Source organism: Argopecten irradians, chromosome 5 (genome assembly GCF_041381155.1).
Source record: "Argopecten irradians isolate NY chromosome 5, Ai_NY, whole genome shotgun sequence".
NCBI classification, from domain to species: Eukaryota; Metazoa; Mollusca; class Bivalvia; order Pectinida; family Pectinidae; genus Argopecten; species Argopecten irradians.
Window position 1 is genome coordinate 31,919,705 of NC_091138.1, and position 26,822 is coordinate 31,946,526.

At 37.8% G+C, this 26,822-nt stretch overlaps 1 protein-coding gene across 2 annotated transcripts in view; it reads right to left on the minus strand.

Moving 5' to 3' along the window:
* LOC138323543 (dual 3',5'-cyclic-AMP and -GMP phosphodiesterase 11-like) overlaps positions 1 to 26,533 on the minus strand; it is an 80,509-nt gene extending 53,976 nt beyond the window's left edge. Inside the window, exon 1 of one of the 2 annotated variants that reach the window (XM_069268214.1) lies at positions 24,920 to 26,533. In XM_069268214.1, coding sequence (XP_069124315.1) covers positions 24,920 to 25,648 — 729 coding nt within the window. In that variant the 5' untranslated portion in view covers positions 25,649 to 26,533. The remainder of the gene's footprint in view (positions 1 to 24,919) is intronic. The other variant, XM_069268215.1, reaches the window with a different exon arrangement.
* Between the last annotated feature and the right edge of the window lie 289 nt (positions 26,534 to 26,822).

A 26,822-nucleotide genomic window follows, 5' to 3' on the forward strand; every position in this document is an offset into this window, starting at 1 on the left:
ACCCCGGTCACCTCAGAACCAATATATAGGTAAACTTTCCTATTTACAAGTACTCAAGACGTACGACATCGACATTCCCTTTCAAATTCGGACACCACTTTCTCCGTGTTCCTTACTACATGCATTAGGTTATTGAATTCTCGTATGCCGCCATGTAATAAAGTCGCACATAATTGAATTTTAGCTGGAGATGGATATACGGAAAGATAAGGAGAATATACTCTGCTCCAGGAGATCAAACGGGCAACGTTGTCCTTTAACAGTGAAAATGAACTGGACCAACCACTTAAAAGATAATTAATATTAAAGATAAGTTTGTGACATCAAGACTTACTCAAAGCTGTTCCGAAAGTCATCTGAACACAGCATGGGGATAGAAAGTATAACACTTAGGCACGGTTCAATGGTTTTTACTAACAAGGTAACCTAACGGATTGTTTTTAGACCAATGTACTTATCAACTTTCCCAAATGGCTGAACGAAACAAATGATCGACCCATCCCCATCAAACACACCAATTCATTGATGCTCTACTAATAACTATGTCCGTTGCTGAGCGATCTTATTGTCACCGAGTCTGATATATCAGGGTTACTTCCCTTAGTTTTACTCCGTAAGCCGTACAACGATAAGCGCACCACAGCTAACGACGGGGGCTGAGGATTGATGTCATGGTTATCCATTGTCCCCAAATTACCCGCCAGGCTGCCCGAACTTCCGACATGCTTTGGAGTGCGAAGGTTATACGAAAGTGGAAGATGTCGGTTCCTGATTAGATAGTATTATCTGTAGGAGTGAGCAGGAAGACAAGAGATCGGGCTATAATAAATTGTTAGGCATATAATCACCTTCTGAGTGCTATGGCCTTAGGTAGATTATTGTGACTGACGGCCCGGCATTAGGCGGTATAAAGCAACACTTTGGCAGCTAAGACAAGACAATCACGAGGATTGACACAACGGCTTACCGCCAAACGTTGATTAACTGACATCTTCATGGCACACTCTTCATTACATTTTTGCTAGATATACTTGTCAACCTTATACGGATACAATAAACTGAAACAATCAAATTATACAAATGGGTCTATCATTGACTATACTTGATCTCAGATTCGAAATTGCAACATCAACTAGAATGCTATCGTCTGCTTTTTACGAAAATTTGAATTCAAGAACAACACATGAAAAGGGCTTGATGCATTTTCATCGCTATGGAAATAGGGGGAAATAGTGTTAAAGTACACTGTTTCTATGAAAAGATGTCCGTTGACCAATCAAACACAACTCTGTACACCTTAACATGAGTGTATATGGCGTTGCTCTGGTTTTCGCGAAGACTATTCTCATTTTTAACGAGCGATAATCTGGATCTTCAGCCCCGAACAACCAAGGATGACTCAGCGATCCTTAAACGTTATCTTAGAAGTCCACACGACTTCCCATCAAAGTGCAATATTTTTTCTGGCTCATTTTATCTGCTTCTCAGTGTCGAATCAACAAAGATACCACGGGGATTGTGTATAGCGTTTACCTGAACTGCAGCGTCGTTTTAGACCAGTCGCACTCGGAACAAGAACATTTCCTAGTACCTTCATAAACGCATTTTCATCATAAATGTAATATTACGCAACTGTCAGTTCATATTTTATCAAAATCAATTGCCGGCGCTTTTTTTCTCTCAGTGTAGTCCTTTCGAATCAGGATAAGCACCTCAACCCTTGCACGTTGCTCTCAAAGCACGATATTAACCTTTTACTTATACGGATCCAATGATACCGCAGCATATTTAGTTACCTGTTAGATGTTCGTCCCTGTAAGGAAATTCTTTCGATTTTGCAAGCTGAACATGATATATCCGAGCCAATACCAGCTCGTGCCCTCATCAATGCTGAACATGATATATCCGAGCCAATAACAGCTCGTGCCCCCATCAATGCTCTTCAGTGGAAGAGACACGATATGCTACATAAGACTGGCCCCCAAAATAAAATGTCAGTCATTAAACATAAGTTACCTTGGCTATTAAGATATTAAGTGTATTAAACGTTAATATTAATGCAACCGAGCTAAACCGCCGTACCCACTGCAAGTAATTTATACAACGGGAAATGTGAGGACGTCGATATACTATCAAAACAAGGTTAATAGTCTAAAATGCCTAACCAAGAATGCTGCAACAAAACCCCAATGTTTGACAAACATGAAAATTGTCGCATTTCTTTGATGTGATTTTATCATAAGGATATAAGTAAATATTGTAAAGGTATGTTAAAAGTTTATGGAGGAAATCAGCGGCATAAAATATGACGTTTTCTGTGTGTTTATGAGTAACAAGTGATCCGAGGAATCACGAGACATTCTCAACAACATTTTTCATGTTGCTATTAAATCGCTCACAAGCCATCAAAGTCTCTCAGACGTTTAACAACATTTTGTCTGATGGTAATAACGCCATCTAGCGAAAAGCTGCTTATCGACATTAACAATAGCCATCGTTCATCAGGATCACTCTGACGTTTGTCACAATGACATGACACCCTAAAACATTCGAATGACGCAGATACAAGGACAATGGCAGCTAGATCGTCTGCCCTGTCAAAAGTTAATCTTTTTACATGTATAAAACATGTCAGCGTTCTGACTGCTTAATCGTTTCTGGGTTAATGTCGACATTTTCCGTAATGTGCCGATTATCGCCGGACAAATTGAGTTTCGTATCCAAAAATATCAAGTATCCTTTCTAAATCAAGTACAGCTTCCTTGGGTGCCCGGATCTGAAAGAGACTTAAATCATTAATACGAAAGGGGACAAAATTGTACTACTTACAACAACATACACTGTCAAGTTTACTTCAACATGCTACTTAAATACATAAAACATATGCATTATCCCTATGGTCAATGTTTGATGTCGCAATTAAGATAATCATTTAATTGCTTTCCTCTATATTGTTCAATACACAGTGATTTGAAAGGCTGATTTGCATTAGCCACAAAGGGTCACTAAACTCAGGGTATTTAGTAAAGAAAAGTTTTTCAGCAAACATATATAGTAGTTAAGCAAACACGGATGGTCCCGTAGTGGCGATTTTCCCATCTTGCACCGTGTCATCGCCATGACACGGCCGAAGGTCGGTGCTTGCCCGTGTGTGTATTGGCTTTGTAAGGCCATTATGAGACCGCAGTGGACTCTTGTTATATCTAAACTGGCGGTACCGTATGTCATCGATAAATACAGTGTTATTAAATATTTAAGACGCAGGTAATCATCCATTAGATCCCGTCCATTACTGGGCCATTTAAATCGGCGATATTGAATTTGAAAACTGGACAAGAGTCCTAGGCGAGATAGGAGAGAGAGAAGTAACAGATATGTGCCAGGACCGGCATTAAAGTTCTCGGTCTTTCCGACTTCAATATAGAACAATGATGTCTCGTTAGTAGTTCCGCTGACAGGTACGCCATAGCAAAATCGTATCGTACTCATCATATATTTATTGGCTTCGTTAGCGACAGGTCGTGGAGACCAACGTGCTCCTCTTGTACAGTTTATCGACTATGATTTGCTGATTCGGGGCTTTTCACATGGTTTTGCTGACGTCAAAGCAAAAGTGACTTTTAGACGTATGAAACGACTTCCAGTGACAGTCTATATTTAGGTGACATCCCTTTGTCAAACGGGTCGAGAAAATGACTGACAATTCTTAAGATGATCTTACAAGGGAAGTAGAGAGCAATAGAGTGACGGATATGACGTCAGAAAAGAGTCGTATAACTCATAGGCGTTTAGAATTTGGACGGGAAGCATGATAGAACTATCAATAGCTAACTGAGTAGACGTTCAAGGTACAACTCTAGCTCGTATTTAGACTATTTCGTATTTAGACTATTTCGTATTTAGACTATTATGTTGAGGATTGCATTACTTAAGTTCGCAGCTATTTTTCTGATTTTCTAAGACCTAACACACATTTCTATCCGGCAAAACAAACAGATGACCATTCGCAAAGCTTCATTATTGCACAAGAATGGAAAGAGAAATAAAATTATTGTGTAGATATCTTTTTAATGCAAATATGTTTACAAATAGCCACGGTGACCACCGGCAGGAGGATCTTAATGAGAATTTAACTCAACTCAACATAGCATTATATCAAAGCTAACATTACTTTCCTTAACCAATAACAACCATGCAAAATTCGACCTTTGACCTCGCAAATACACCAATGACAGTATAACTAAGGTACTGGCTTCGTTTTTTATCAACCATAGCATTTAAATAGTCTATAAATAGACATCCTTGCCTACAATGACCTTGACCTTAAGCATCACAAACCGTGATTCAGGAGGGTATCTGAAGTACCGTTATACTGTTGATAAAGAATTGATCTGGCGTGGTCATTGTCAGTTTATCAGAGTTTATAAACACTGTCGGGCAAAAGCTCAGAGTTTACAACTGTCAGAGCCCGAGTTTACGGTAGAATCGATTGGCAATTTTGTTAATACAAATGTGTAACCATGGAAACAAAGTTATATTTCACTGTTGGTAAGTAGGATCTGTATTTTACATACAAGAATTGCAATCCCGTTGGGAGAATTCAAGACAATAAAAGCAGGGAAGCTATCACATTATCCTTGATAGTTGTAATCGCCCTATCAGTCGACAGAGCCAAAAGCTCCCGATTGATAGAACTGTGTTTACATTTCTACAGGAAGTTTATACAACTTTGCACTTTTGGGTTACGGCGTATACTGGATCTGGTCCGCCACATGACCAAAACGGTACAACAGCTTATTAAGAGGAGGCATTGCAGACCTGTTGATGGACTGTTTCATCAGCTGACTTAAACTGTCCCTGCAGTTTTATGTTTGTCATTACACTTGTTTACACATGCACTTGGAGATATGTATGCGTTTGTAAACACAGCCGACTGTTTCTTCTCCAACCACACTTTTCTGTAGGGCCTTGCATACCAGTACATTAGTGAGCATGCCTGACGTATCACCTGGATACACTCCGCAAGGTAACATCCCAATTCAGTCTGACATCAACTGTCATCGCGGCAATCCATCATTTCCAAATTACCGCCACTACAGGCGTAACTTTATGTGGGGTGATATGGACATAACACGCGTAACTAGTTCTGTCATCTCACCCCGCATGTTATTGTCATCTCATCCCGCATGCCACGTCATTTCGTCCCAAGTGCAGTCATCTCAGCCCGCATGCCACTGTCATTTCGTCCCAAGTGCATCTGGCTCTGTAATTTCGCCATACGTGCCTCAGCCTTTACCATCCCGATTCACGTGTTATTTGCCCTTTCACCCAATAACCTGTCACCCAATCACACAGTGTTTTATTTGCCCTGTCACCCAATCACACAATGTGTTACTTGCTCTGTCACCCAATCACACAATGTGTTACTTGCCCTGTCAGCCAATCACACAATGTATTACTTTCCCTGTCACTAAATCACACTTGTCACCGGCTTTTTTTTTTAAATTTATTACATGTGCATTACGAACTCAGTATTCTAAATGTCTTGTAATGCTCTGTCACCTTAACTGTCACGTGACATTATATCACGTGCGCCGTTCTGTCATCTTAGTAATCACGTGACACTGTATCACGTGCGCCGTTCTGCTAACTCTACTGTCATATGTTAATAAAATCGTTCCCTCAAATTAAACAGGATCGACATTCGCTTAATAATCGCCCCGTTTAAGCTTTTGGACGACTGTGTCTTGGAGGTAGAAAACTCTGGCAAATCAATAAGATGGTTTCTACCCAGCATCCCAAATTATCTTCTTTTACAATACATTCACACGAGACATTAATCTTTATCTCGGTCATGGATCGTCCTTAAAATAACGACGCTGCCTCTACTGGAACCGTATTGTTTATTGGTAGTTGTAGCTTTTACTTCAATACATTTATCATGTTCCATAAATTGCCGTCCCATATCGATGAAATGTCGCGATCGGGAGAGCTCGGTTCCCAGTACATTTAAGTTACTCACCTTCAATCTACACATACATTGTAGGATTAAACATATGGCCCAACCATCCCTCATCCATTCACAATGACGTCATAAGCAACCTTACACGAAAACATACTCTATTAGTTTTAAACAGCCCGAGTAGAGATTAGGTTAGAATAGTGCTCAAAATTCATGATCAGAGTCACCATAACTCTTGTCACAAATAGAGCGGGTCACTCGGCCCTCTAGGTAAATGATGGACCGTGACCGGACTAATTGTCCGGCACCAAAAAAGAAATTCAAGGAGTTGGCCGTGGTAGTACTACATATATATCATGTTTTTTTCATGGATCGCGACTCTCATGATTTCCGTGTCACTAAAGACGACAATATACAGGTAACAACAGGTATAATGAGATTGATAGCGTCATATACAAATAGTAAGCTCCTAATATAGCGCACGCTGCTGTCAATCATCCGCAAGGTAAAGGTGTCGATGAATAGGTAATAATGATCTCAATGAGAGCTAATTGAATTATCGTCCTAAAATGTGTATTTTAGTTTCATATTACAATGTACCAATATTTGTGTATGTTTATGCAGCCCAATGCCATGTATTGGACCTTTTATGAATTTACACGAAATTTTCATACATGTTAATAATGTGAGAAGTAGATTAATTTGGGTGAAAATATTACCAAAGTTTTTTCATATGCAAGATTGCTGAATTTTTATAGCATACATGTACATCAAACATGTTCAAGTAGGAGTCGGAGCTACAAGTGTGTGCTCATATATCACGTTATCGATGCATGGTATTGTCATAATCAATTAACAGTTTAACACATTTACAAACTATGTACATATATATAGTGTGAGGACATGTAAACGAAGGTTAGAGGTAGAAACAAAAACTAACAAGGTTTACTCTGTATACAGGAAGAGGTGGGGAAAGTAAATGGTGTGTGTGACGTAGGGAAGGGAGTCTGTAACTCCAGGAGGAGATAACTCGGGGGAGAGAGGGTGCCAAGAGACGGATGAGAGAGACAGATGGGGCTAAATACACGTGAACCCTTCTTTCAGATTAATTCCTCAAAGCGTTATAGGGCGTTTAATTCGTCTATTTCTGAAGCTTTCTTATCAAGGTCAAAGAGAGAAGACATGAACATCGCTGATATCAGGCGCAATAGAAGAAAAATCAAGTAAATCTGAAAGTAATGATAAGCAAAGAGCGCCGGGATGCGATAACATATTATATCATTTGGCCTACAAGTGCGCCTATCATTTTGTATCAAGTCTGATCCGTCTCCCAGCCGAGTAGCTTTACACAGGAATGCACAACAGTGCGTGATATCTATGGCATTCGTATATTAGAATTAATGGTCGATCTCTCTCCCTCCCCCGGGCGGATACATATCCCTTCCCCGGAGACAGCTTCCAAACTTATTGAATACTAAAGGATGCATGCTAGACATATATACAAAATATTAGGCGATTTTAAGTATAAGCGTGAATCTCATTCTCAGCCATCCGTGTTTGCTGGCAAGCGTAGTCAATTTATTCCGACCCTTGACTTCCAGTCAATTCGGGACGTTTCGTCTAGATGTATGGAAATTCACAATTATTCAATTTCTTGGGAAATCGAGTGGGAGAAATTCGTACTATTGTTCATCCAAACGATGCACAAATCATTAGATTTGCCACTTAGGTGAATTGACGGGGTCAATGGCTGATTATTTGGGTTCAACTTGCAAAAAAAGTACTTCCCTCGGGGCAGGATCTATTTAGGTGGGTAATTAGTCCGTGCGAGGGCAGAAAACTACGCGCTTAGACGTGCCGCGGCCGGACAGGTCTACATCACACTTAGATAATAGGCAGAAAAACCTAGCCCAAAGGGTTTCACAACTCGGTTAAATGATACTAATCCTGTCTTGGATTTAATTAGATTATTACCAGATAAATAAAAGGAAATGCTCCTCTGGGTAGGGCGTGAAAATGATGTCTGTGCCCTTGTTCGGTGTCTTATATAATGTATTGGTAATTGGTCAGTTTCAGTGAGATAGCACTATAAAAAGGTTTTTTTTAAGCTAGGAGATATACCGGTAAGAAAACATTTTCTAAAATTATACACATTTAAAAAACAAAAATGTGTCAAAAATCACTCAAAACATACATTTACTAAACAAAACTTGACATCAAATCACAAATTTCTTGTCAATGTATATTATTCTGAACGATCAGTCAACGTTTGATTAAAGTTAGTGGCGTGACACCTAGACAAAATCCCAACAATGAACGTGTCATGTGTTGCTGTCCGAGGTAAGTCTGAGTCCCCAGCGGATACTAGTATACCCTCGGCCTGCCATAAACAACTGGCCGTTGATTCCGATTTGGCGGCGTCCCTGACCGCGTCTGCTTCAGAATTGTATCACTGCATGTACTTTTTCTTACTTCTAAGAGTGATTTCATTTATGTTGTAGAAATAATCTCACAAATATTTCTACTGATTTTTTTTTAAATCATTCATTACAAGGAAACTGTCTTCATAATTTGAACTGTAGTGCTCAGAGATTCAACCCTGCGTTGTATGTAGATACGGGTTACATCACGCTGCACGACATTACCTAAAATGTGTTTGATGTCAAGCACGTGAGACGGTACAGAAAAAACCTCTATCCCAGACTCTATCGAACACAACGAAATATGAACGTATCGAACCCGAGGGATACACCGCCTTAATTCTACTAGACAGTTTGACTGAAACTTGAAATTGACTAAACAAGAATTTAATATCGAGGCTGTCTTACTCAATCCTCGTATAAAACTCTATTAGCTTGTACAAACCCTGCTTGGCTTTTTGAATACGCCTTCGGTAAACTTAGATTAGCAGGATTCCGTTACATAACTCGACTTTTATTATTGATGGAAAGTTGTAAATTGGGTTTCTGAAATAAGATTCCGCGTCTATAAATAGGGACTTTGGGCCAAACAAATCGGTTGTCTAGATAGGTGCAAATGTCATAAGAAAATTGGTTCACCTTAGCGATTGCTCATCATCCAAACTGGTTTACAGAATGATCAAAATATTGCCATCAAATGTACATTATTTACATTATAATTCCATTATACACGCTACATATACAATATTTTACTAAATATCATTTAATACGCATTGCTCTTAGCGTCGGTGATAAAACCTACATCAATAATTGTTATCGTATATGTTATTTAAAACTATTTCATTACTTTATTTACTCGCGTGTATACTCCAATGCACTTACACATTATCTCAAATCCATCAAACACAGATCACAACTGATAAAGGTCACAAAACTCTATTTAAAATGTTCATTGATCTGAAATGACCTTTATGACGTCATTGCACCGGAGATCAACCACCGACACATCCGGATTTTCACGCTACATAACCCATGGGTTTGACCTGTAATTTTCAGAAGCGTACATAACATCCTAGATAGACCCGAAATATTCGAATATGTACCATACAGCCGAGATAAACCAGACTTTGGTGATCTTCTACAGATATTCCAGCTACTCGACGGTTTGTCTCACCTCGCACAATGCTGAACACAGCAAAAAGTTCAATAACTTCAACATTCAAAGACACAACAAGTGGAATTCATTACATAAGAATTCACAGTGGAATATCTAAAAATGCGCCAATCATCGTAGACGTCTAAAGACACCAATCACTAAGACCTTCAAAATCACCAATCACGACAAACTATTCCAACGGCAGACCACTATTGCACCAATAACAGGAAGAAAAAAAAAAAAAAAAAAATTTAAAAGACACCAATCACTGCTGACCGAAAAGCACAACAGTAACATTACAAAGAGATCAAACAAAACCGGTTATAACTGATGGTAGAATCAATACATAACTATTTATCACAGCATAATACAAATACATTATACCCCATCAATCAATGGAGAATTCAAAGACACTAATTACAGCCAATACGAGCTAAACAGTACCAATATAAATATCAACTCTTTACGATATAAAGATGCTCCAACGCCGACAAATGGTATATTTCAGTTACAAACGCTACTTACTTTTACACCATTACCAACATTGAAAATTTTGAGCTTCTAATTTTACTTCAAATTAAAAATATGAAAAAAATAAATGATTGCATCCCGATAAAATTCCGTGGCACTATTTCCTACATGGAATGAAGTACTGATTGCGCATGCACCAAAGGCAAAATAAATGATTTCATATTATTTTTTTGTGTTAATTAGACATATATATACACGATAAAACACAAACTATTGTTCAAATAATGAATATCATTTATGCTCTGTCGGCGGTGGAGCATCTGTAAATAGTTTCGTATACAGAGGTCCCAACCTGTGAACTAGGAAGGGGAAGGGCGGTGTTCAGGAGAGATACACACATTTCAGTTGTTTCAATAACACACGGTCATTGTAATTCGAGTTATAATGGGTTTTTTGTTGTCGCCCTCTCTGATAAAATCGTGCGGATTGTTTACATAGCTTGCGTCACTACGACTTTAAATAAGCGGTGTATTTTTATTGATGTGATTTATGCTAGTGATTGGCAATAGATCGATAGACAGCGGTAAATAGCGACTACAGTGTGTGTATTGAGGGTTTGGTCTGTGTACATGGAGTGCTACACTGTACAATGCCCGTTATACACACGAGAGCTGATCATGAAATCGTCATACAATATCGTCACTACGTCACAAAGATATCGCATATTCCCATACAGTACTTCTAGTAAATAGACCATCTTAACTGCGTTGTCATTAAAGTGAAATGAACTAAACGTTTCAGCGACCATGATTATATTAACGGAACGGGAAGATGCGCGTGAATTAATAAATGCACACGTTCTTTTACACATGCCGTCACGCGTGGCCTTCTGGTATATAAATAACACCAAGTGACCAAGGATATACGTTTTTCCTGACGTCAAAGCCTCGCCAGCTGTGCGGGACCTAGACGTTTGAAGTTCGGTGCAAGCATAAAGAGAATAGATTCCGTCGGAGAACGGATGGCGATCAGGCAACACGAATACCGCATGGCCACCATTCATAAATACACTTATAGATAATGAAGTGGTGATATGGAATTACAATTAGTGCCAGTTAGGTACCGAGTGACTGATTCACAGAAAGTTTGGAACGAGCTCCGTCTGTTGTTAGTAATGATTAGGTCTCGCCAGTAACGTAGAGGGTTCCCATTTATACCAATACGTTATTACTCGCCAGTAACAGCATGTTGTGAGGCATATGGTCGGACGAATCTGGTAAATTCGTTTATTCTCCTAAAGCGAGTTTACATGGTGTGTGAACTCTTAATAACATCTCGATGGTTTTGCGATTGCAAGCATACGGATTTCCGAGAGCAGAGACGACCAATGAACAGGACGGAAGAGGGCGCTGGTATCGAAACCTATTCACCAATCGGAAGATGGCGTTAGTGTCCATGCCTATTTCATTGGGCTCCAATTCATCAAGTCCTTCAGATGATTACTAAATCATCTATCCAATTGACCATAGAGGCAGGCTGCTCTGCCAGTTACAATCAACTGTTTACTGAATTGTCCTGTTGGTAATGCGTTGTTGGAAATATTAAACGGCGATGGCGATATTTAGCCGACCATCATGTGCTAGAGTTTAGTTGAGAGAATTTGGCTCCAGGGAATCGCTATAATCGAACTAGCTGTTGTACACAGCTGGCAATATTGTGTCCTATCTCAGGGGAGAGTTCACAATCCACGGCTCTGTCCCCGGGGGCCGGGCCAATTGTAAACGATTTCATTACAGGCAATCCACAAAGTATCGCGCCATCTCGGTTAGTCAGAAACAGTTTTGACAATGATTATTTGCATTCTATAGTCCCAGTAATTACTTGTCTGTTTCAATAAATTCACAGTAGAAAACCAGATAAGAAATAATATATTTCAGGAGTAATGGTCCTTTGTTTACATATTAGTGCTGTCGTTCGTTTTGTCGGAGTTAAGGAGCGATGTGTTGCCATGGGCTTCTAAAGACATGTAAATCAAATACCCAAATGCATGAATGCGTTTCTCTGTCTTCTGCAGACTATTTATGACGGATGGTCCTTGGTGTACATATAAGTACTGTCATTCATTTTGTCGGTTGAGAATTTATCTTTGTCTCTCTCGAGAGTTCCCCTAAACCTACCCATAATCACTACAACTCAGCGGGTGAGTTCATGGCTCAAAACACTACCAGCAACCGTTAGTATATATTGGGGAATGAGAAACGCACCGGTCTGTACAACATATATTTATTCTTCCTTTTTCGTACCACCACATCCAGTGAGGTACCCAATGGTAACAATAATTAATCGACATATTCGTCTTAGTTTGCAAAAGAGACTCCAACCAACTGATAAAACAAACTTTTTTTTGTTACTCTTGCTGCAATTACATTTATGCAGTTCAAGAAGACAGAATAGTCATTTCTGAGGGATGGTCGTACATTGAAGGCATTATAAGAGTCGCCCCACAAAAGGTTGTTGACCTTTGACTTATAGACATGTCTTGTTTTTATTGTCAGTGTTTTTTTATGATATTGCACCATCCAATATCTATTGCCATTTAACACTGAGTGTTGTGGTCCGTAAGTCGTAATCCTATTACCGAGACGGCTTACAATAAATCTGTACCATAATAGAAAAATTTGATTTTGATCTCTTACACGCCAAACTATAATGCACTTTCAACCGGAAGTATTGTGAAATCGCATCTCCAGTCATGCGTACTTGTGAAGAAATGAAAACCCCGGGAAATCAAGCATGGTCAATTTATATTGGAGTACATCAGGCTTGAATACTGCCTCTGACACAAGTATACACAATATTACACGCGATCCAACAGAGGATTGTCACCTAATAGTTACACTATAGAACCTCTGTAATACGGACTGTACCTCGAAAGTGAACAGTTGCGACAGTTTCTATGCTCTGCAGCTTCAGTGAAACGAGAGGTGATTATTTGCCCGTCTGTTTCAATTCGATCACTTGAGCTGTTGTTTTTCCACGGAAAACTGCGATAATGATGCCCCTAAGTTAAATATGAATAAATATCGACCAGTGCTAGGGAAACACATACGAAGTAATGAGCCAATTTGATGTATTTGCACAGTGGTCTTTGTGTAAGGAAATCCACAGCGCAATTTCCCACAGTACTGTGAACCGGTAGTCCCGCAGTACTCTCGGTTACAAGTGGTTTCACTTGCTGCATTCGTAATATCAATTCTTTTCCCAATATTCTTTTCATGTATTACATTCTGGTATTGAAACGGATGTTTCTTTTGTGTTTTGGCGTTGCAAAGTTCAAACGCATCTAAATCGAATCAGTTTGTGAATTATCATCGATAGTTCAAAATCCAAAAAAAAAAATCTTCATATTTTAATGTACTAAAATTGATCTGATAATCTTTAACTCAAATCATCCTAAAATAATCCATATCTAACAAATATTTGATCGATATAATGCTGTATGCAAATAACCGACGTACCAATACTGAAACAAATGATTTTTTTCTTCTCCAATGCTATAAATCGTACAACTACCGGATAGAATTAAAAGTATTATATACATATTCCAGCGTATTGTTATTATTCTAATCAAATAGAAAGACTCGTTTGATTATCGGAATATAGCGATTTTTTCTTTTATCCAATGAAACTACTCCAATTTAATCCAATACAATTAGCCAATCACAGGCGCAGTATCATGATCATTTACAATTGAGTGCAATAAAACTCATCACCATAAGAAGTACCATAATCTAATTAAAATTTTAACACTTTGCGAAAAAAATGGTCGCAATAGTAAATATTGCATACCATATATCACCCCAAAAAAATCATTACTGTAATGCAGTTACAAATATCCCACCAGTGATCAATCGTACATTGTAGTAAGCTCATATTCAATAACGCAATGGAATTACTGGTTCGTTACAATAAAACATTACGTTTATCGAAAACAATTAGTTTGGAGATGATAATATGGCAGCATACAATATCATAAACATTTCTTAATTTCAATGTTCTCAATAGAGAAGCATTACAGAATTCAGAAGAATTTAAGGAACATACTTAGGATCCAGTGATTTTCTTACTCAATTATTTCAGGGGTCTGTACCTTTGCTATTTGGAAAATACTACATTTCATCTTTCTTGAAGCATGTATATTTCAAGAAGTTTTAAGAGAATAAGGGATATATATACACACACATAAAATTGGATAAAATACAGCAAATTTTCTCTAGGGGAAGGGACCTTTATTCGGCCCCAAATGTACCTAAAAACACGGAAGGCTTTTAAGACTTTTTCCTAAACATCTGTAATGGGTTTTTCCCATAGTTTCTTTAAAGTTAAGGACTATTGATGAAACTTGGTCCTGGTTTTATCCTACTACAGTTACATGTAGCTATATACAGCGTTGATCTAATGGTATGTTTTTCGCCTATACGACTGGACTTGTACGATAAGATCCAGCGCTTTCCTTCCACGAAAGCCTGTCAATATCGCCGTCAATATAGCCGGACATTTCGTGAGGATCCTTAATCATATATCACATCTAGATTACCATACTAAGCACCAGGGTTAGTGTTTACTCTGTCAATATTAGCCAGCAAGCAGACATTATTTTTTTAACACTTGTTTGACATTTTCGGCGGTTTTATGAGGCCAATTATCTGGCTTAATTAATTGTTACGACCCATGTAATCATTGTGCTGACATTAGTAGGAGGCATACGGAATAATGAAATGTAAGTGAAAGTATAAAAAGGTCAATCATTGCTACCAACATAAAAACAGTAAACTGTTAATGTTTCGTGTGATAATCTTTATATATTAATATCATAATGTGGTTCAAGACACGGTAACTGTTGTTCAATACCTTTAAGATGTCGTTCATTATGCTAGGTTTACACTATGTTCCCGGCGATCACGGTAGCCCCGTTTGCCCGAAACGTGGTGCGCCGTGGAGTTTTTGCTATTTTTGTCTCTGTATTCAAGTTGAGCTAGGTCTTGTGAAGTTTTGCCACGGTCTTTTACGGATTACGTCATGGACCGTGGATATACGGGAAAGTGCTGTTCCGGGAGGTTAAAGGTACACTACGGCTTTAGCACGGTCTATCAAGAATACCACTACGTTCTCACTAGGCCTGTTACGATCTGATGAGGTCTGCCACGTTTTACACGTTTTGATCAAGCTACGATACGTTTTTCACGGTCCGCCAAGGCTTACTAGGGATGAAAGTCTGATGCCGGGATTTTTTTGAAGCAAATGAAACAATATTTATTGCCGAAAATGTCATTTCAAACACATTTTAATTACAAATTATATTTGGTATGAATATATAATTATTATAGCCAAGTGTTTTTACGCCATTTTTTTCTGTAATGGTTAATCACTTAATCTGTCTTTTGCAATAATAGCTTTTGTATAATTTGATGGTTTTAATGTGTTTGATAATGACTATTTCTATTTAATAATACAAATAATCCATGAAGTAGCAAATATGTACCAGGCCAGGCAATGATACTTCATCAGATATTGGTTGCAACGTAAGACCGTAATAAGACGTAACACGCCGTATCACGTCGGGCTTCCAACCGCTACAAGCCGTGATGTGCCTTGACAGAACGTATCGAAACGGATATCATCCACCTTGGCTTGCCGTCAAAACCTTGACAAACCTTGACAAAACGGCACAAAACGTGTAGCCAATCTGCATCAACCGTGATAAAACGTGGAAAAAACGCAACAGAACGTCACAAAACTTGAAATCACCGTTAGATTCCGGAAAACGTGCTTGCTGCCCGTTCCACCACGGACCATCTGGAAGTTTTGTTACGGCCTCGCACGCATTGTTACGTTTTGTTACGTCAATCCCGTTTTATGACGTCCTGTGGCGTTTACCATCTGTACCGTGACTGCCGTGGCAAATTTTTTGACAGTTTAAAAATCTGGCACGGCATCCACGGTAATCACGACCGCTCACGTTTGTCTATCACGTCCTTCTGCGTTGTCTCAAGTTGTCTCGCGGTCACCACGTTTTGTCCACGGTGGCCCGAAACGGGGCTGCCGTGGCCGCCGGGAACATAGTGTAAACCTAGCATTACACGGTAGATGTAGTTCATAACGCGATACATGTTGTTCATGACATAGATGTTATCCATGATGTTGTGAATGATATTCTTGGCATAGTACATACATGTATTGCTCATGATATGGTACATATGTTGTTCATGACATATTAAGTGTTGATCATAACATTGTAAATGTTGCTCATTATATGTTAGTTATTTGTTGGTTGGTTGGTCGGACCAAGGAAGTAGTTGTTACGTTTACAATGTTTTATGTGTGTGATTGCCTGTTTTGGGAGACTGCGGTAAGTGGAACTCTTTGCCCTGTTTATATTGCTATCTCACTTAAGCATGCCACCGAAGACATCTCACGAGCGTACCCCACATGGTCCAATTGTGACAACGGGCAAACCAGTCGTCCCACTCCCTTAATACATGTTAGACATTGTCCATGGCATTTTAGATTTTGTTCATGTATTTATGATATATACATATTATATGTGGTTCATGACATAATAAGTGTAGTTCATTTAAGGATTGAATCTTGCTTTGGTCGATTTCATGGGGTGATGAAATAAGCTCCTCTTGGAACAAAATGTGTGAACTGCAAACCTACCGAAGTTCATGCACAAATGAAAAAGGAATTATTAAGTAGTTTCATCGAGTCCAACTTCAGTTAAAAAAATTGGTGAATGTAATGGATATAGTAGGTTTGACACGGTAGGTATACCCTATCTCGTTTGGCATATGAATGGTTCTGCGTGTTGGTAACAGACCATAATGGCGCTCTCTCTGAGACTGCCTCACTATTCTTCTGTGACTCTACAGTAGATAAAGACCTGAATACACGATCACACTTTGTCAGTATCTGTAAGATTTTGTCGATGACTATTGATTAAGTTAGTTTCGATTATCACGGAGAGGCAGCCATGACGGATGAGCCTTGGTCGGGGCTATACCATGTATGATGTATTACTCCGCGATGATGTCGGAGCTTCCGCGGCACACACACGGTGATCTGTAGCAGAAAATAGAGCGGCACCCTACAGTGAACCGTGAAGCCTCTTCATCACTTTAGGCCACGTGCTGGCTGTGACAGGCACCAACGCGATTCAGTTCAAGAGTTCATCGTAAAACGCGTAACAAATTGTTGGCATTCTAGCAATATATTAGATCAACCAGATTTTGGACATTAAATGTCGAACTTACCGTGATTTTTAAAAGTACTGAGTCGTAGTGAACTATTACGAGATGCCGTAATCGGTCACCACAGTAATATAGTATTGTTGGTGATTCGTGAATTTGTAAATATTAAAGCGGAATACCATTTATATATAGATCTTTGAACCGTCTTCCATATTTTTGTGCACGTTTTCAAATGAACCTAGCTATATTTAGGACGTCATATACAAAAAATAAACCAAAATTGATAAGACTTCTAGAAAAAACAACCCATAGCATTAAAACGGCTGATGGACATTATTTTTCTGAATATTGAATTGAAATGTAAAATCGTTGAATTAGCAATAATGAGGCTCAGTACTTGCAGGTAGGTCCTTTTTTAACATAAAATAATCTTGTTACAAATGGAGACTTTGTCATGAATCGGCACGTAACAGCGCTTGTATGCATGGTTTTTGTATTACTGTACAGGCCTCTGTCTATAACGACCTTGGGCAGGTGTGACAATACATAGAACAGACATCTATTGTCGCCATTGTCCATTGTCTTTCGATGACGTCAGTAGTACGCAACCATGTAAAACACATCCTGCATGACAAAAATGGCGATCGGACATGCGATCAATCGGGAACGCAGTGCACGAGCTTTGATCATTGATAAATTTCCACTGAGGACCTTACGGCCCCATCACTGGGACTATAAATGGGTTTAACTACTTCGTACAAAAATCTCTTCACTTTCATGCTCAATTAGAAATGTGTTTTTCTGACGTCAACAAAAGACTGGAAATGAACACGCGGTGTTATCGCGTCGCTTTGATGTTTGGTGCATTTCTACAGCATGGGTTGTTCATCTGACACGCATACCCTAGAAAGATTTCAACGAAGATCATAAGGGTTTTGCAGTATCAAAATATTATAGTAAGCTCAAGACAGCAACTTTTTGTAGATAGATAAACTATCAGTTGTAATCATATTGTAAACAGTTACAATATAACTTTTTAGAGGTTTTTTTAATTTACACAAGCTACGCAACGGCTTCAGCTGCTGTTCACAACTTCTGTGCATATTATTTCGTGGAGTACGTTGTCATAATAGTTTAACGGTATTAATGAAATTAACAGTACAACTAGAAATTTAGACTCCCTAGGACCCAGTATTATTTTCTGGGTTTTCAGCAACATTATGTAAGCCCTATGTAAGATTCAGGGAGACAGCACTCAAATGCTAGTATTAGTTTCGTACAATTTATAATTCATATCAATCATCACATTGAGGCATTCGACTGAACTGAAAATCTCAAATGGTCCTTACAAAACCAAAATCCATATTGTTAGGTCTGAAATCTATCTACCTTCTAGTCTCGAACGAGTTTTCGACCTTGTCAAAGGCACGCGTTTCTGAGAGCTGACCACTGTGACGTACATGGTAGACAGTGAAGGTCATCTTGTTGTGTATCGAATAGAGGTAACAATACCAGAATAATACTATTGTCTTACACAGAATCTGAGATGAAATTCTGTCATAGTACATAGATAGAACCCACAGCCTCGATCAAGATATTTCATTGGTTTCCTTAAAACATCACTACATCCAGTCTTGTTTAAGTGTAAAAGAAGAAATCGTCAGATCATTAAGATTACATCAAAGACATTTTATTTTTTGTTTGTGGGTGATAAATAACCAGTCTCGAAGTGGTGTGTCAATGGGTTTGCTCGTTTCGCTTTCTCGTTTGTCGATTGTGCAAGTTTGCATTAGTCGCTCCTTTGACCATTCCACTAGTACAGTCGGTAGGTTCCGGATAGAGTAAATCGAGACAGTCAGTGTAGAGCACATGATTTAAGAGTTAAAGACTAATTTGTAACATATAAATGTACCTCAGAAATAGAGTCTGAGGGGCGTTAATGTTTTATGAAATATTAGCAAATGCAAATAATATAAATATTACAATAATTTAATTTTAACTGAAACCAGTAAATTTTCCTTTAAATTTGTCTATTTATCTGTCTATTCAAAACGAGAATAATGTAGTTTCAATAAGTATATTAAGTTTGTGTCTGTTTTAATCAAATGATATCAATTAAGAATGATTATTTTCACTGAATTGCTAAAATTTGTTATTCTAAAGTAGTAATCTTTGGTCTTTTTTGTCATTTCCCAAAAATAATTCATACATTGCATTAAGTAAATATACACATCAGACGCGTGACCGAATTTCAGGAAGCTTAGTTTTCCGATGTAGAAACGAGTAGTCCCATTCACTCCCTGTTTACTCTCCTACGTCATATGGAACAAGTGCACGCGCCACTTTTTCAACAGACCGTGTAACTACTCTGATTACGCTTTGTTATAAAACGCATCAGCCCAAAATATTATCACCAAAAATGATACGAAGTCGTTTTATTACCGTGGAGTCGTGTTTTAAAAACGATTCATTTAAGATATTATCATCTACTTATAAAAATGTAACTTTAGACATGGTAATAAAATTATGCATGTGCATAGATCTAGAGGGGCGTAGTGATTCAGAAGGACTCTAAGTTTTGTGGCACATTCAGTTGCAATTCTGGGACGATAATGAATGATGGTTTACTTTTAAATGTCGAAAACACACACTTTCCGAAGGGCCGATTTTGGACGACTTTATACACAAAAGTTTATTAACATATATTCTAACGACTCTAAAAAACTTTTGTTTTGTTGTTGCAATGTTTTGGAGGTTTTCAAAACTCTTATATACTTCCTTACTGTGTGTTAAGATGAATTAGTATTAGTTCATGTTATTGAGAGATATAACACAAAGAGCGTATTCTAAATTGTCGATTTATTATGAGAGTGCAGTCAGATTTGTTGTGATATATCTCCGTAACATTTATTATGAGAGTACAGTCAGATTTGTTGTGATATATCTCCGTAACATTTATTATGAGAGTACAGTCAGATTTGTTGTGATATATCTCCGTAACATTTATTATGAGAGTACACTCAGATTTGTTGTGATATATCTCCGTAACATTTATTATGAGAGTAGTCAGATTTGTTGTGATATATCTCCGTAACATTTATTATGAGGGTACAGTCAGATTTGTTGTGATATATCTCCGTAACATTTATTATGAGAGTACACTCAGATTTGTTGTGATATATCTCCGTAACATTTATTATGAGAGTACAGTCAGATTTGTTGTGATATATCTCCGTAACATTTATTATGAGAGTACAGTCAGATTTGTTGTGATATATCTCCGTAACATTTATTATGAGAGTACAGTCAGATTTGTTGTGATATATCTCCGTAACATTTATTATGAGAGTACAGTCAGATTTGTTGTGATATATCTCCGTAACATTTATTATGAGAGTACAGTCAGATTTGTTGTGATATATCTCCGTAACATTTATTATGAGAGTACAGTCAGATTTGTTGCGATATATCTCCGTAACATTTATTATGAGAGTACAGTCAGATTTGTTGTGATATATCTCCGTAACATTTATTATGAGAGTACACTCAGATTTGTTGTGATATATCTCCGTAACATTTATTATGAGAGTACAGTCAGATTTGTTGTAACATTTATTATGAGAGTACAGTCAGATTTGTTGTGATATATCTCCATAACATTTATTATGAGAGTAGTCAGATTTGTTGTGATATATCTCCGTAACATTTATTATGAGAGTACAGTCAGATTTGTTGTGATATATCTCCGTAACATTTATTATGAGAGTAGTCAGATTTGTTGTGATATATCTCCGTAACATTTATTATGAGAGTACAGTCAGATTTGTTGTGATATATCTCCGTAACATTTATTATGAGAGTACAGTCAGATTTGTTGTGATATATCTCCGTAACATTTATTATGAGAGTAGTCAGATTTGTTGTGATATATCTCCGTAACATTTATTATGAGAGTAGTCAGATTTGTTGTGATATATATCTCCGTAACATTTATTATGAGAGTAGTCAGATTTGTTGTGATATATCTCCGTAACATTTATTATGAGAGTACAGTCAGATTTGTTGTGATATATCTCCGTAACATTTATTATGAGAGTACAGTCAGATTTGTTGTGATATATCTCCGTAACATTTATTATGAGAGTAGTCAGATTTGTTGTGATATATCTCCGTAACATTTATTATGAGAGTACAGTCAGATTTGTTGTGATATATCTCCGTAACATATTATTATGAGAGTACAGTCAGATTTGTTGTGATATATCTCCGTAACATTTATTATGAGAGTACAGTCAGATTTGTTGTGATATATCTCCGTAACATTTATTATGAGAGTAGTCAGATTTGTTGTGATATATCTCCGTAACATTTATTATGAGAGTACAGTCAGATTTGTTGTGATATATCTCCGTAACATTTATTATGAGAGTACAGTCAGATTTGTTGTGATATATCTCCGTAACATTTATTATGAGAGTACATCAGATTTGTTGTGATATATCTCCGTAACATTTATTATGAGAGTACAGTCAGATTTGTTGTGATATATCTCCGTAACATTTATTATGAGAGTAGTCAGATTTGTTGTGATATATCTCCGTAACATTTATTATGAGAGTACAGTCAGATTTGTTGTGATATATCTCCGTAACATTTATTATGAGAGTAGTCAGATTTGTTGTGATATATCTCCGTAACATTTATTATGAGAGTACAGTCAGATTTGTTGTGATATATCTCCGTAACATTTATTATGAGAGTAGTCAGATTTGTTGTGATATATCTCCGTAACATTTATTATGAGAGTACAGTCAGATTTGTTGTGATATATCTCCGTAACATTTATTATGAGAGTACAGTCAGATTTGTTGTGATATATCTCCGTAACATTTATTATGAGAGTACAGTCAGATTTGTTGTGATATATATCTCCGTAACATTTATTATGAGAGTACAGTCAGATTTGTTGGATGATATATCTCCGTAACATTTATTATGAGAGTACAGTCAGATTTGTTGTGATATATCTCCATAACATTTATTATGAGAGTACAGTCAGATTTGTTGTGATATATCTCCGTAACATTTATTATGAGAGTACAGCCAGATTTGTTGTGATCTCCGTAACATTTATTATGAGTGTACAGTCAGATTTGTTGTGATATATCTCCGAAACATTTATTATGAGAGTACAGTCAAATTTGTTGTGATATATCTCCGTAACATTTATTATGAGAGTACAGCCAGATTTGTTGTGATATATCTCCGTAACATTTATTATGAGAGTACAGTCAGATTTGTTGTGATATATCTCCGTAACATTTATTATGAGAGTACAGTCAGATTTGTTGTGATATATCTCCGTAACATTTATTATGAGAGTACAGTCAGATTTGTTGTGATATATCTCCGTAACATTTATTATGAGAGTACAGCCAGATTTGTTGTGATATATCTCCGTAACATTTATTATGAGAGTACAGTCAGATTTGTTGTGATATATCTCCGTAACATTTATTATCAAGTTAAACCTTATAGTTCAATATACTATAGACGATGTCTTCAAAATAACAAATATCGAGGGATTTTTCCCTATGAAATCAATACGCCGTTGTATCAGCCAATCAGAGACGCCGTTACAAAAGACAACGTCATTTTTTTCATTCATGTGATGATAAAGTAATTTTTAAACCAATGTAATACGCCTTACAAACAATATTGAATTATTTGGGTAAATAGCTAACCTCGCAAAATAGTGTTGTGAAAGGTCTTATTTTAAACGATGACAGATGTATTCAAATTGTACATGTTAGCAGATTTTCTTACTATGATAAGACGATATATCAGCAGAATTGTTTAGCACATCAGAAATTATTACCGAGTTTATAGACGATATATTTGACAGTTTTACTCAGTTTCAGCACGGCATTTGCAGTTTTCAGTGTCATTAAAAACACAAACTTAGAAGAAATAAGATCATCACAAGCTTACTCAGTTGTAAGTCAGTATTTTGACTAAATTATTAAGCGTTCGGATTAATAATATCTTATTTTGACACATCTTCACGCCATTTTAACAGTCTGAACAGGTTTATACCGTGAACACAAAATCGATACCTGATGTTATTCGAGATCTACATGTATCCAGCTTTTGTAGATAGATTTTAATCTCACATATGTATGCATGAAACAATTTCATAATATTGATTTTCATATAAAAAAGGTGTTTATATCATCCGTCACAGGTGAAAATTGTGGAATAGCTTATAAAAGTGACAAAATATGTCACCAATTTAGTGCTACACATTGATAAAGATAAATACTGAACATTTAATACATGGTACATGTATATATTACTAAGATCATTATACACGGTGTATTTATATATAGTACTGACATCGTTATACACGGTATATATAGTACCGACATCGTTATACACGGTATATATAGTACTGACATCGTTATACACGGTATATATAGTACTGACATCGTTATACACGGTATATATAGTACTGACATCGTTATACACAGTATATATAGTACTGACATCGTTATACACGGTATATATAGTACTGACATCGTTATACACGGTATATATAGTACTGACATCATTATACACGGTATATATAGTACTGACATCGTTATACACGGTATATATAGTACTGACATCATTATACACGGTATACATAGTACTGACATCGTTATACACGGTATATATAGTACTGACATCGTTATACACGGTATACATAGTACTGACATCGTTATACACGGTATATATAGTACTGGCATCGTTATACACGGTGTATATAGAACTGACATCGTTATACACGGTATACATATACAGACACTGTTATACACGGTATACATAATACTGACATCGTTATACACGGTATACATAGTACTGACATCGTTATACACGGTATACATAGTACTGACATCGTTTTACACGGTATATATAGTACTGACATCGTTATACACGGTATATATAGTACTGACATTGTTATACACGGTATATATAATACTGACATCGTTATACACGGTATATATAGTACTGACATCGTTATACACGGTATATATAGTACTGACATCGTTATACACGGTATATATAGTACTGACATCGTTATACACGGTGTATATAGTACCGACATCGTTATACACGGTATACATAATACTGACATCGTTATACACGGTATACATAGTACTGACATCGTTATACACGGTATATATAGTACTGACATAGTTTTTACTACAGATTTTCAATAACATCCTTTACATAGATGCAGAATTAGATTGACTTCCCCGTCTAGTGTAGATATCATACGCTGACAAATCATCTGTCCAATATTTTGTGTAGTAATAGCCCCTGGAGTCGCTGTAGGAAATCTGACAGAAGCGAAGTCTGTGTTTTGATGCATATGGTTTACCTGTAGAGTGTGTTACGTTAGAGGGATAGTGTTGTATGTTCATCAAGTATATCCCAATAACCGCAAGCACTCTGTCTTAACTATCCTATCTTACATGTAAACAAACGAGGTATATGAGACTTTACTATAAAACTTGTGTTTACACGTTCAAGTGATTACCATTAATTCCTGTCCGGATGGCCCCGAGCCTCCGGCTGACGCACGGAATGTGTTACACTAACCCATATATTCCCTTACCTTGTATGCATCCGGAATGTTTTGCGGTTCTCCCGTTTTCGCCACATATCCAATTATTCCCGTCCCCCATGGTATTCGGATACTCTCTCGATTTTCGGAAACCTCTTCTAATGGCGTTTCGGCGTTAACGTCAAAGAGTTTGGACACGAGGTGTTTCTCTTCGGTACAGCTTCCGTGCACCAGGAAGAGAGAACACCTGTCTGCGTCTAAGAGTATGCACACATTTTGGAGTATTTTATGACAAAGACTGGTGACATCCAAGTCGTTACATATATCTATCACAAGTTCGTACATCAGCTCCTTTTCGTCCAGCGCCTTCAGTTCGCTACGAGAACGGCGTTGACACTTGTTATTGGCGCTACTTTGACTGGACGGGGCGGAGGAGGGACCCAAAAACGTTGGCAGTCCATCCACTGTGGAAACAATAGGGTCAAGGGTATCACCTTTGTCAAATTCTTGAGCGGATATTTTCCGGACCGGCGTGTTTGTCCCGGAGTTGTTTCTGGAGTTTGAATCACTGGAATTGTTATCCGACTGGACATGAAGTCCGGGGCTGTGATTGAAGGCATGGGCCAGAAGCCAACCATCCACCATGCTCTTTTTGGCTTTCCGAGCAAAGTAGTCGTGAACAAACTCTGGATGTTCATCCATCCATCGCTCCATCCGGGCAAACTCCTCCGACTGTTCCGGTGGGGACTGTCGGTCTCCGTAGACCGGGTCGACCGACATCTTCCTAAAAGCACCCTTGGTCTTTCCCTTAGCCCGCCTTGTTCTACATGTTGATGAGGAAGAACATGGGAACAGTTTGGAGGAGAAACTTTGGCGGAGCGAATCCAGTTTGCTGTTTCCGATTGGAAAGCTCGAGTAAGAAGTGTTACTACAGAACACAGGAGCGTTCAGCTGACAGCTGACAAACTTCCCAGTCCGGGCATGAATGTATATACTTATAGATCCATAAGCCACTAGGTAAATATTTGACCCAGCGACACAACACTACGGTACGCTGGTTAAAGGGATGTATTGCTATCTGACAGAACACCGGGACTTTCCGATATTTCCACGCTACGTATTGACCGCTCTCCTCACGTACTATGGCGCTAATCACATGGCTATGTTTACAACATAGTCCGGGTTTCCCGGGGACGGTGGTACCACACTAAAGTACTACGGTCCTTAGACGTCTGAATACACTAACACGCACAGTTGTGCCCATCTTACCCTCCTTCTGTTAATCATTGCAAGCCACAGAAAATATCGCGTACACACACTAACGTAAACCGATTCACAAAAGTTAACCATATATTGCCCCCTCAGCCGTTCAATAGGCGTACCTGAGGCCTTCTATTTTCTGTATTGGGTCATGTGATTGGTTTGCAAGTCTACTATCGTCATAGGGTTCAAAGGTCACTTCGTGGGAGATCAAAATACTTCAGTGTTTCTCCACAAATTCTTCTGGCCGAGTTGAATCTCTACAATATCTGCACGATGTACTATACAGTTAACTGAAGTAGATAAACTGGCCCACGAAAGCCGATATAACTGTTGAGGATAGTTAAATCCGTATTATTAACTTTAAAGAAGCGTTTGTCTGATTTTACTGCACAACCGGCTGATTTCCATAATCACGACATGTGCATACGTCAACAGAAGCACGTGGCCGCGTGGCCTACTGTACATATGTGCTATAAAGAACCGACTAGATATGCACTGCATATAATTATGACAGACGCTACAACGTGAACGGTGACAATCTCGGCATGGCATACTGAATACATACAATATATATACAGACAGTGTACTTAATGTATAGTTGATGTAATCTTATTCGGTGTATATTTATATTGTGTCGATTTCCGCAAGTCCATCCGGACGGAATGCTTCATTTCCAGAACACATTTAAGTG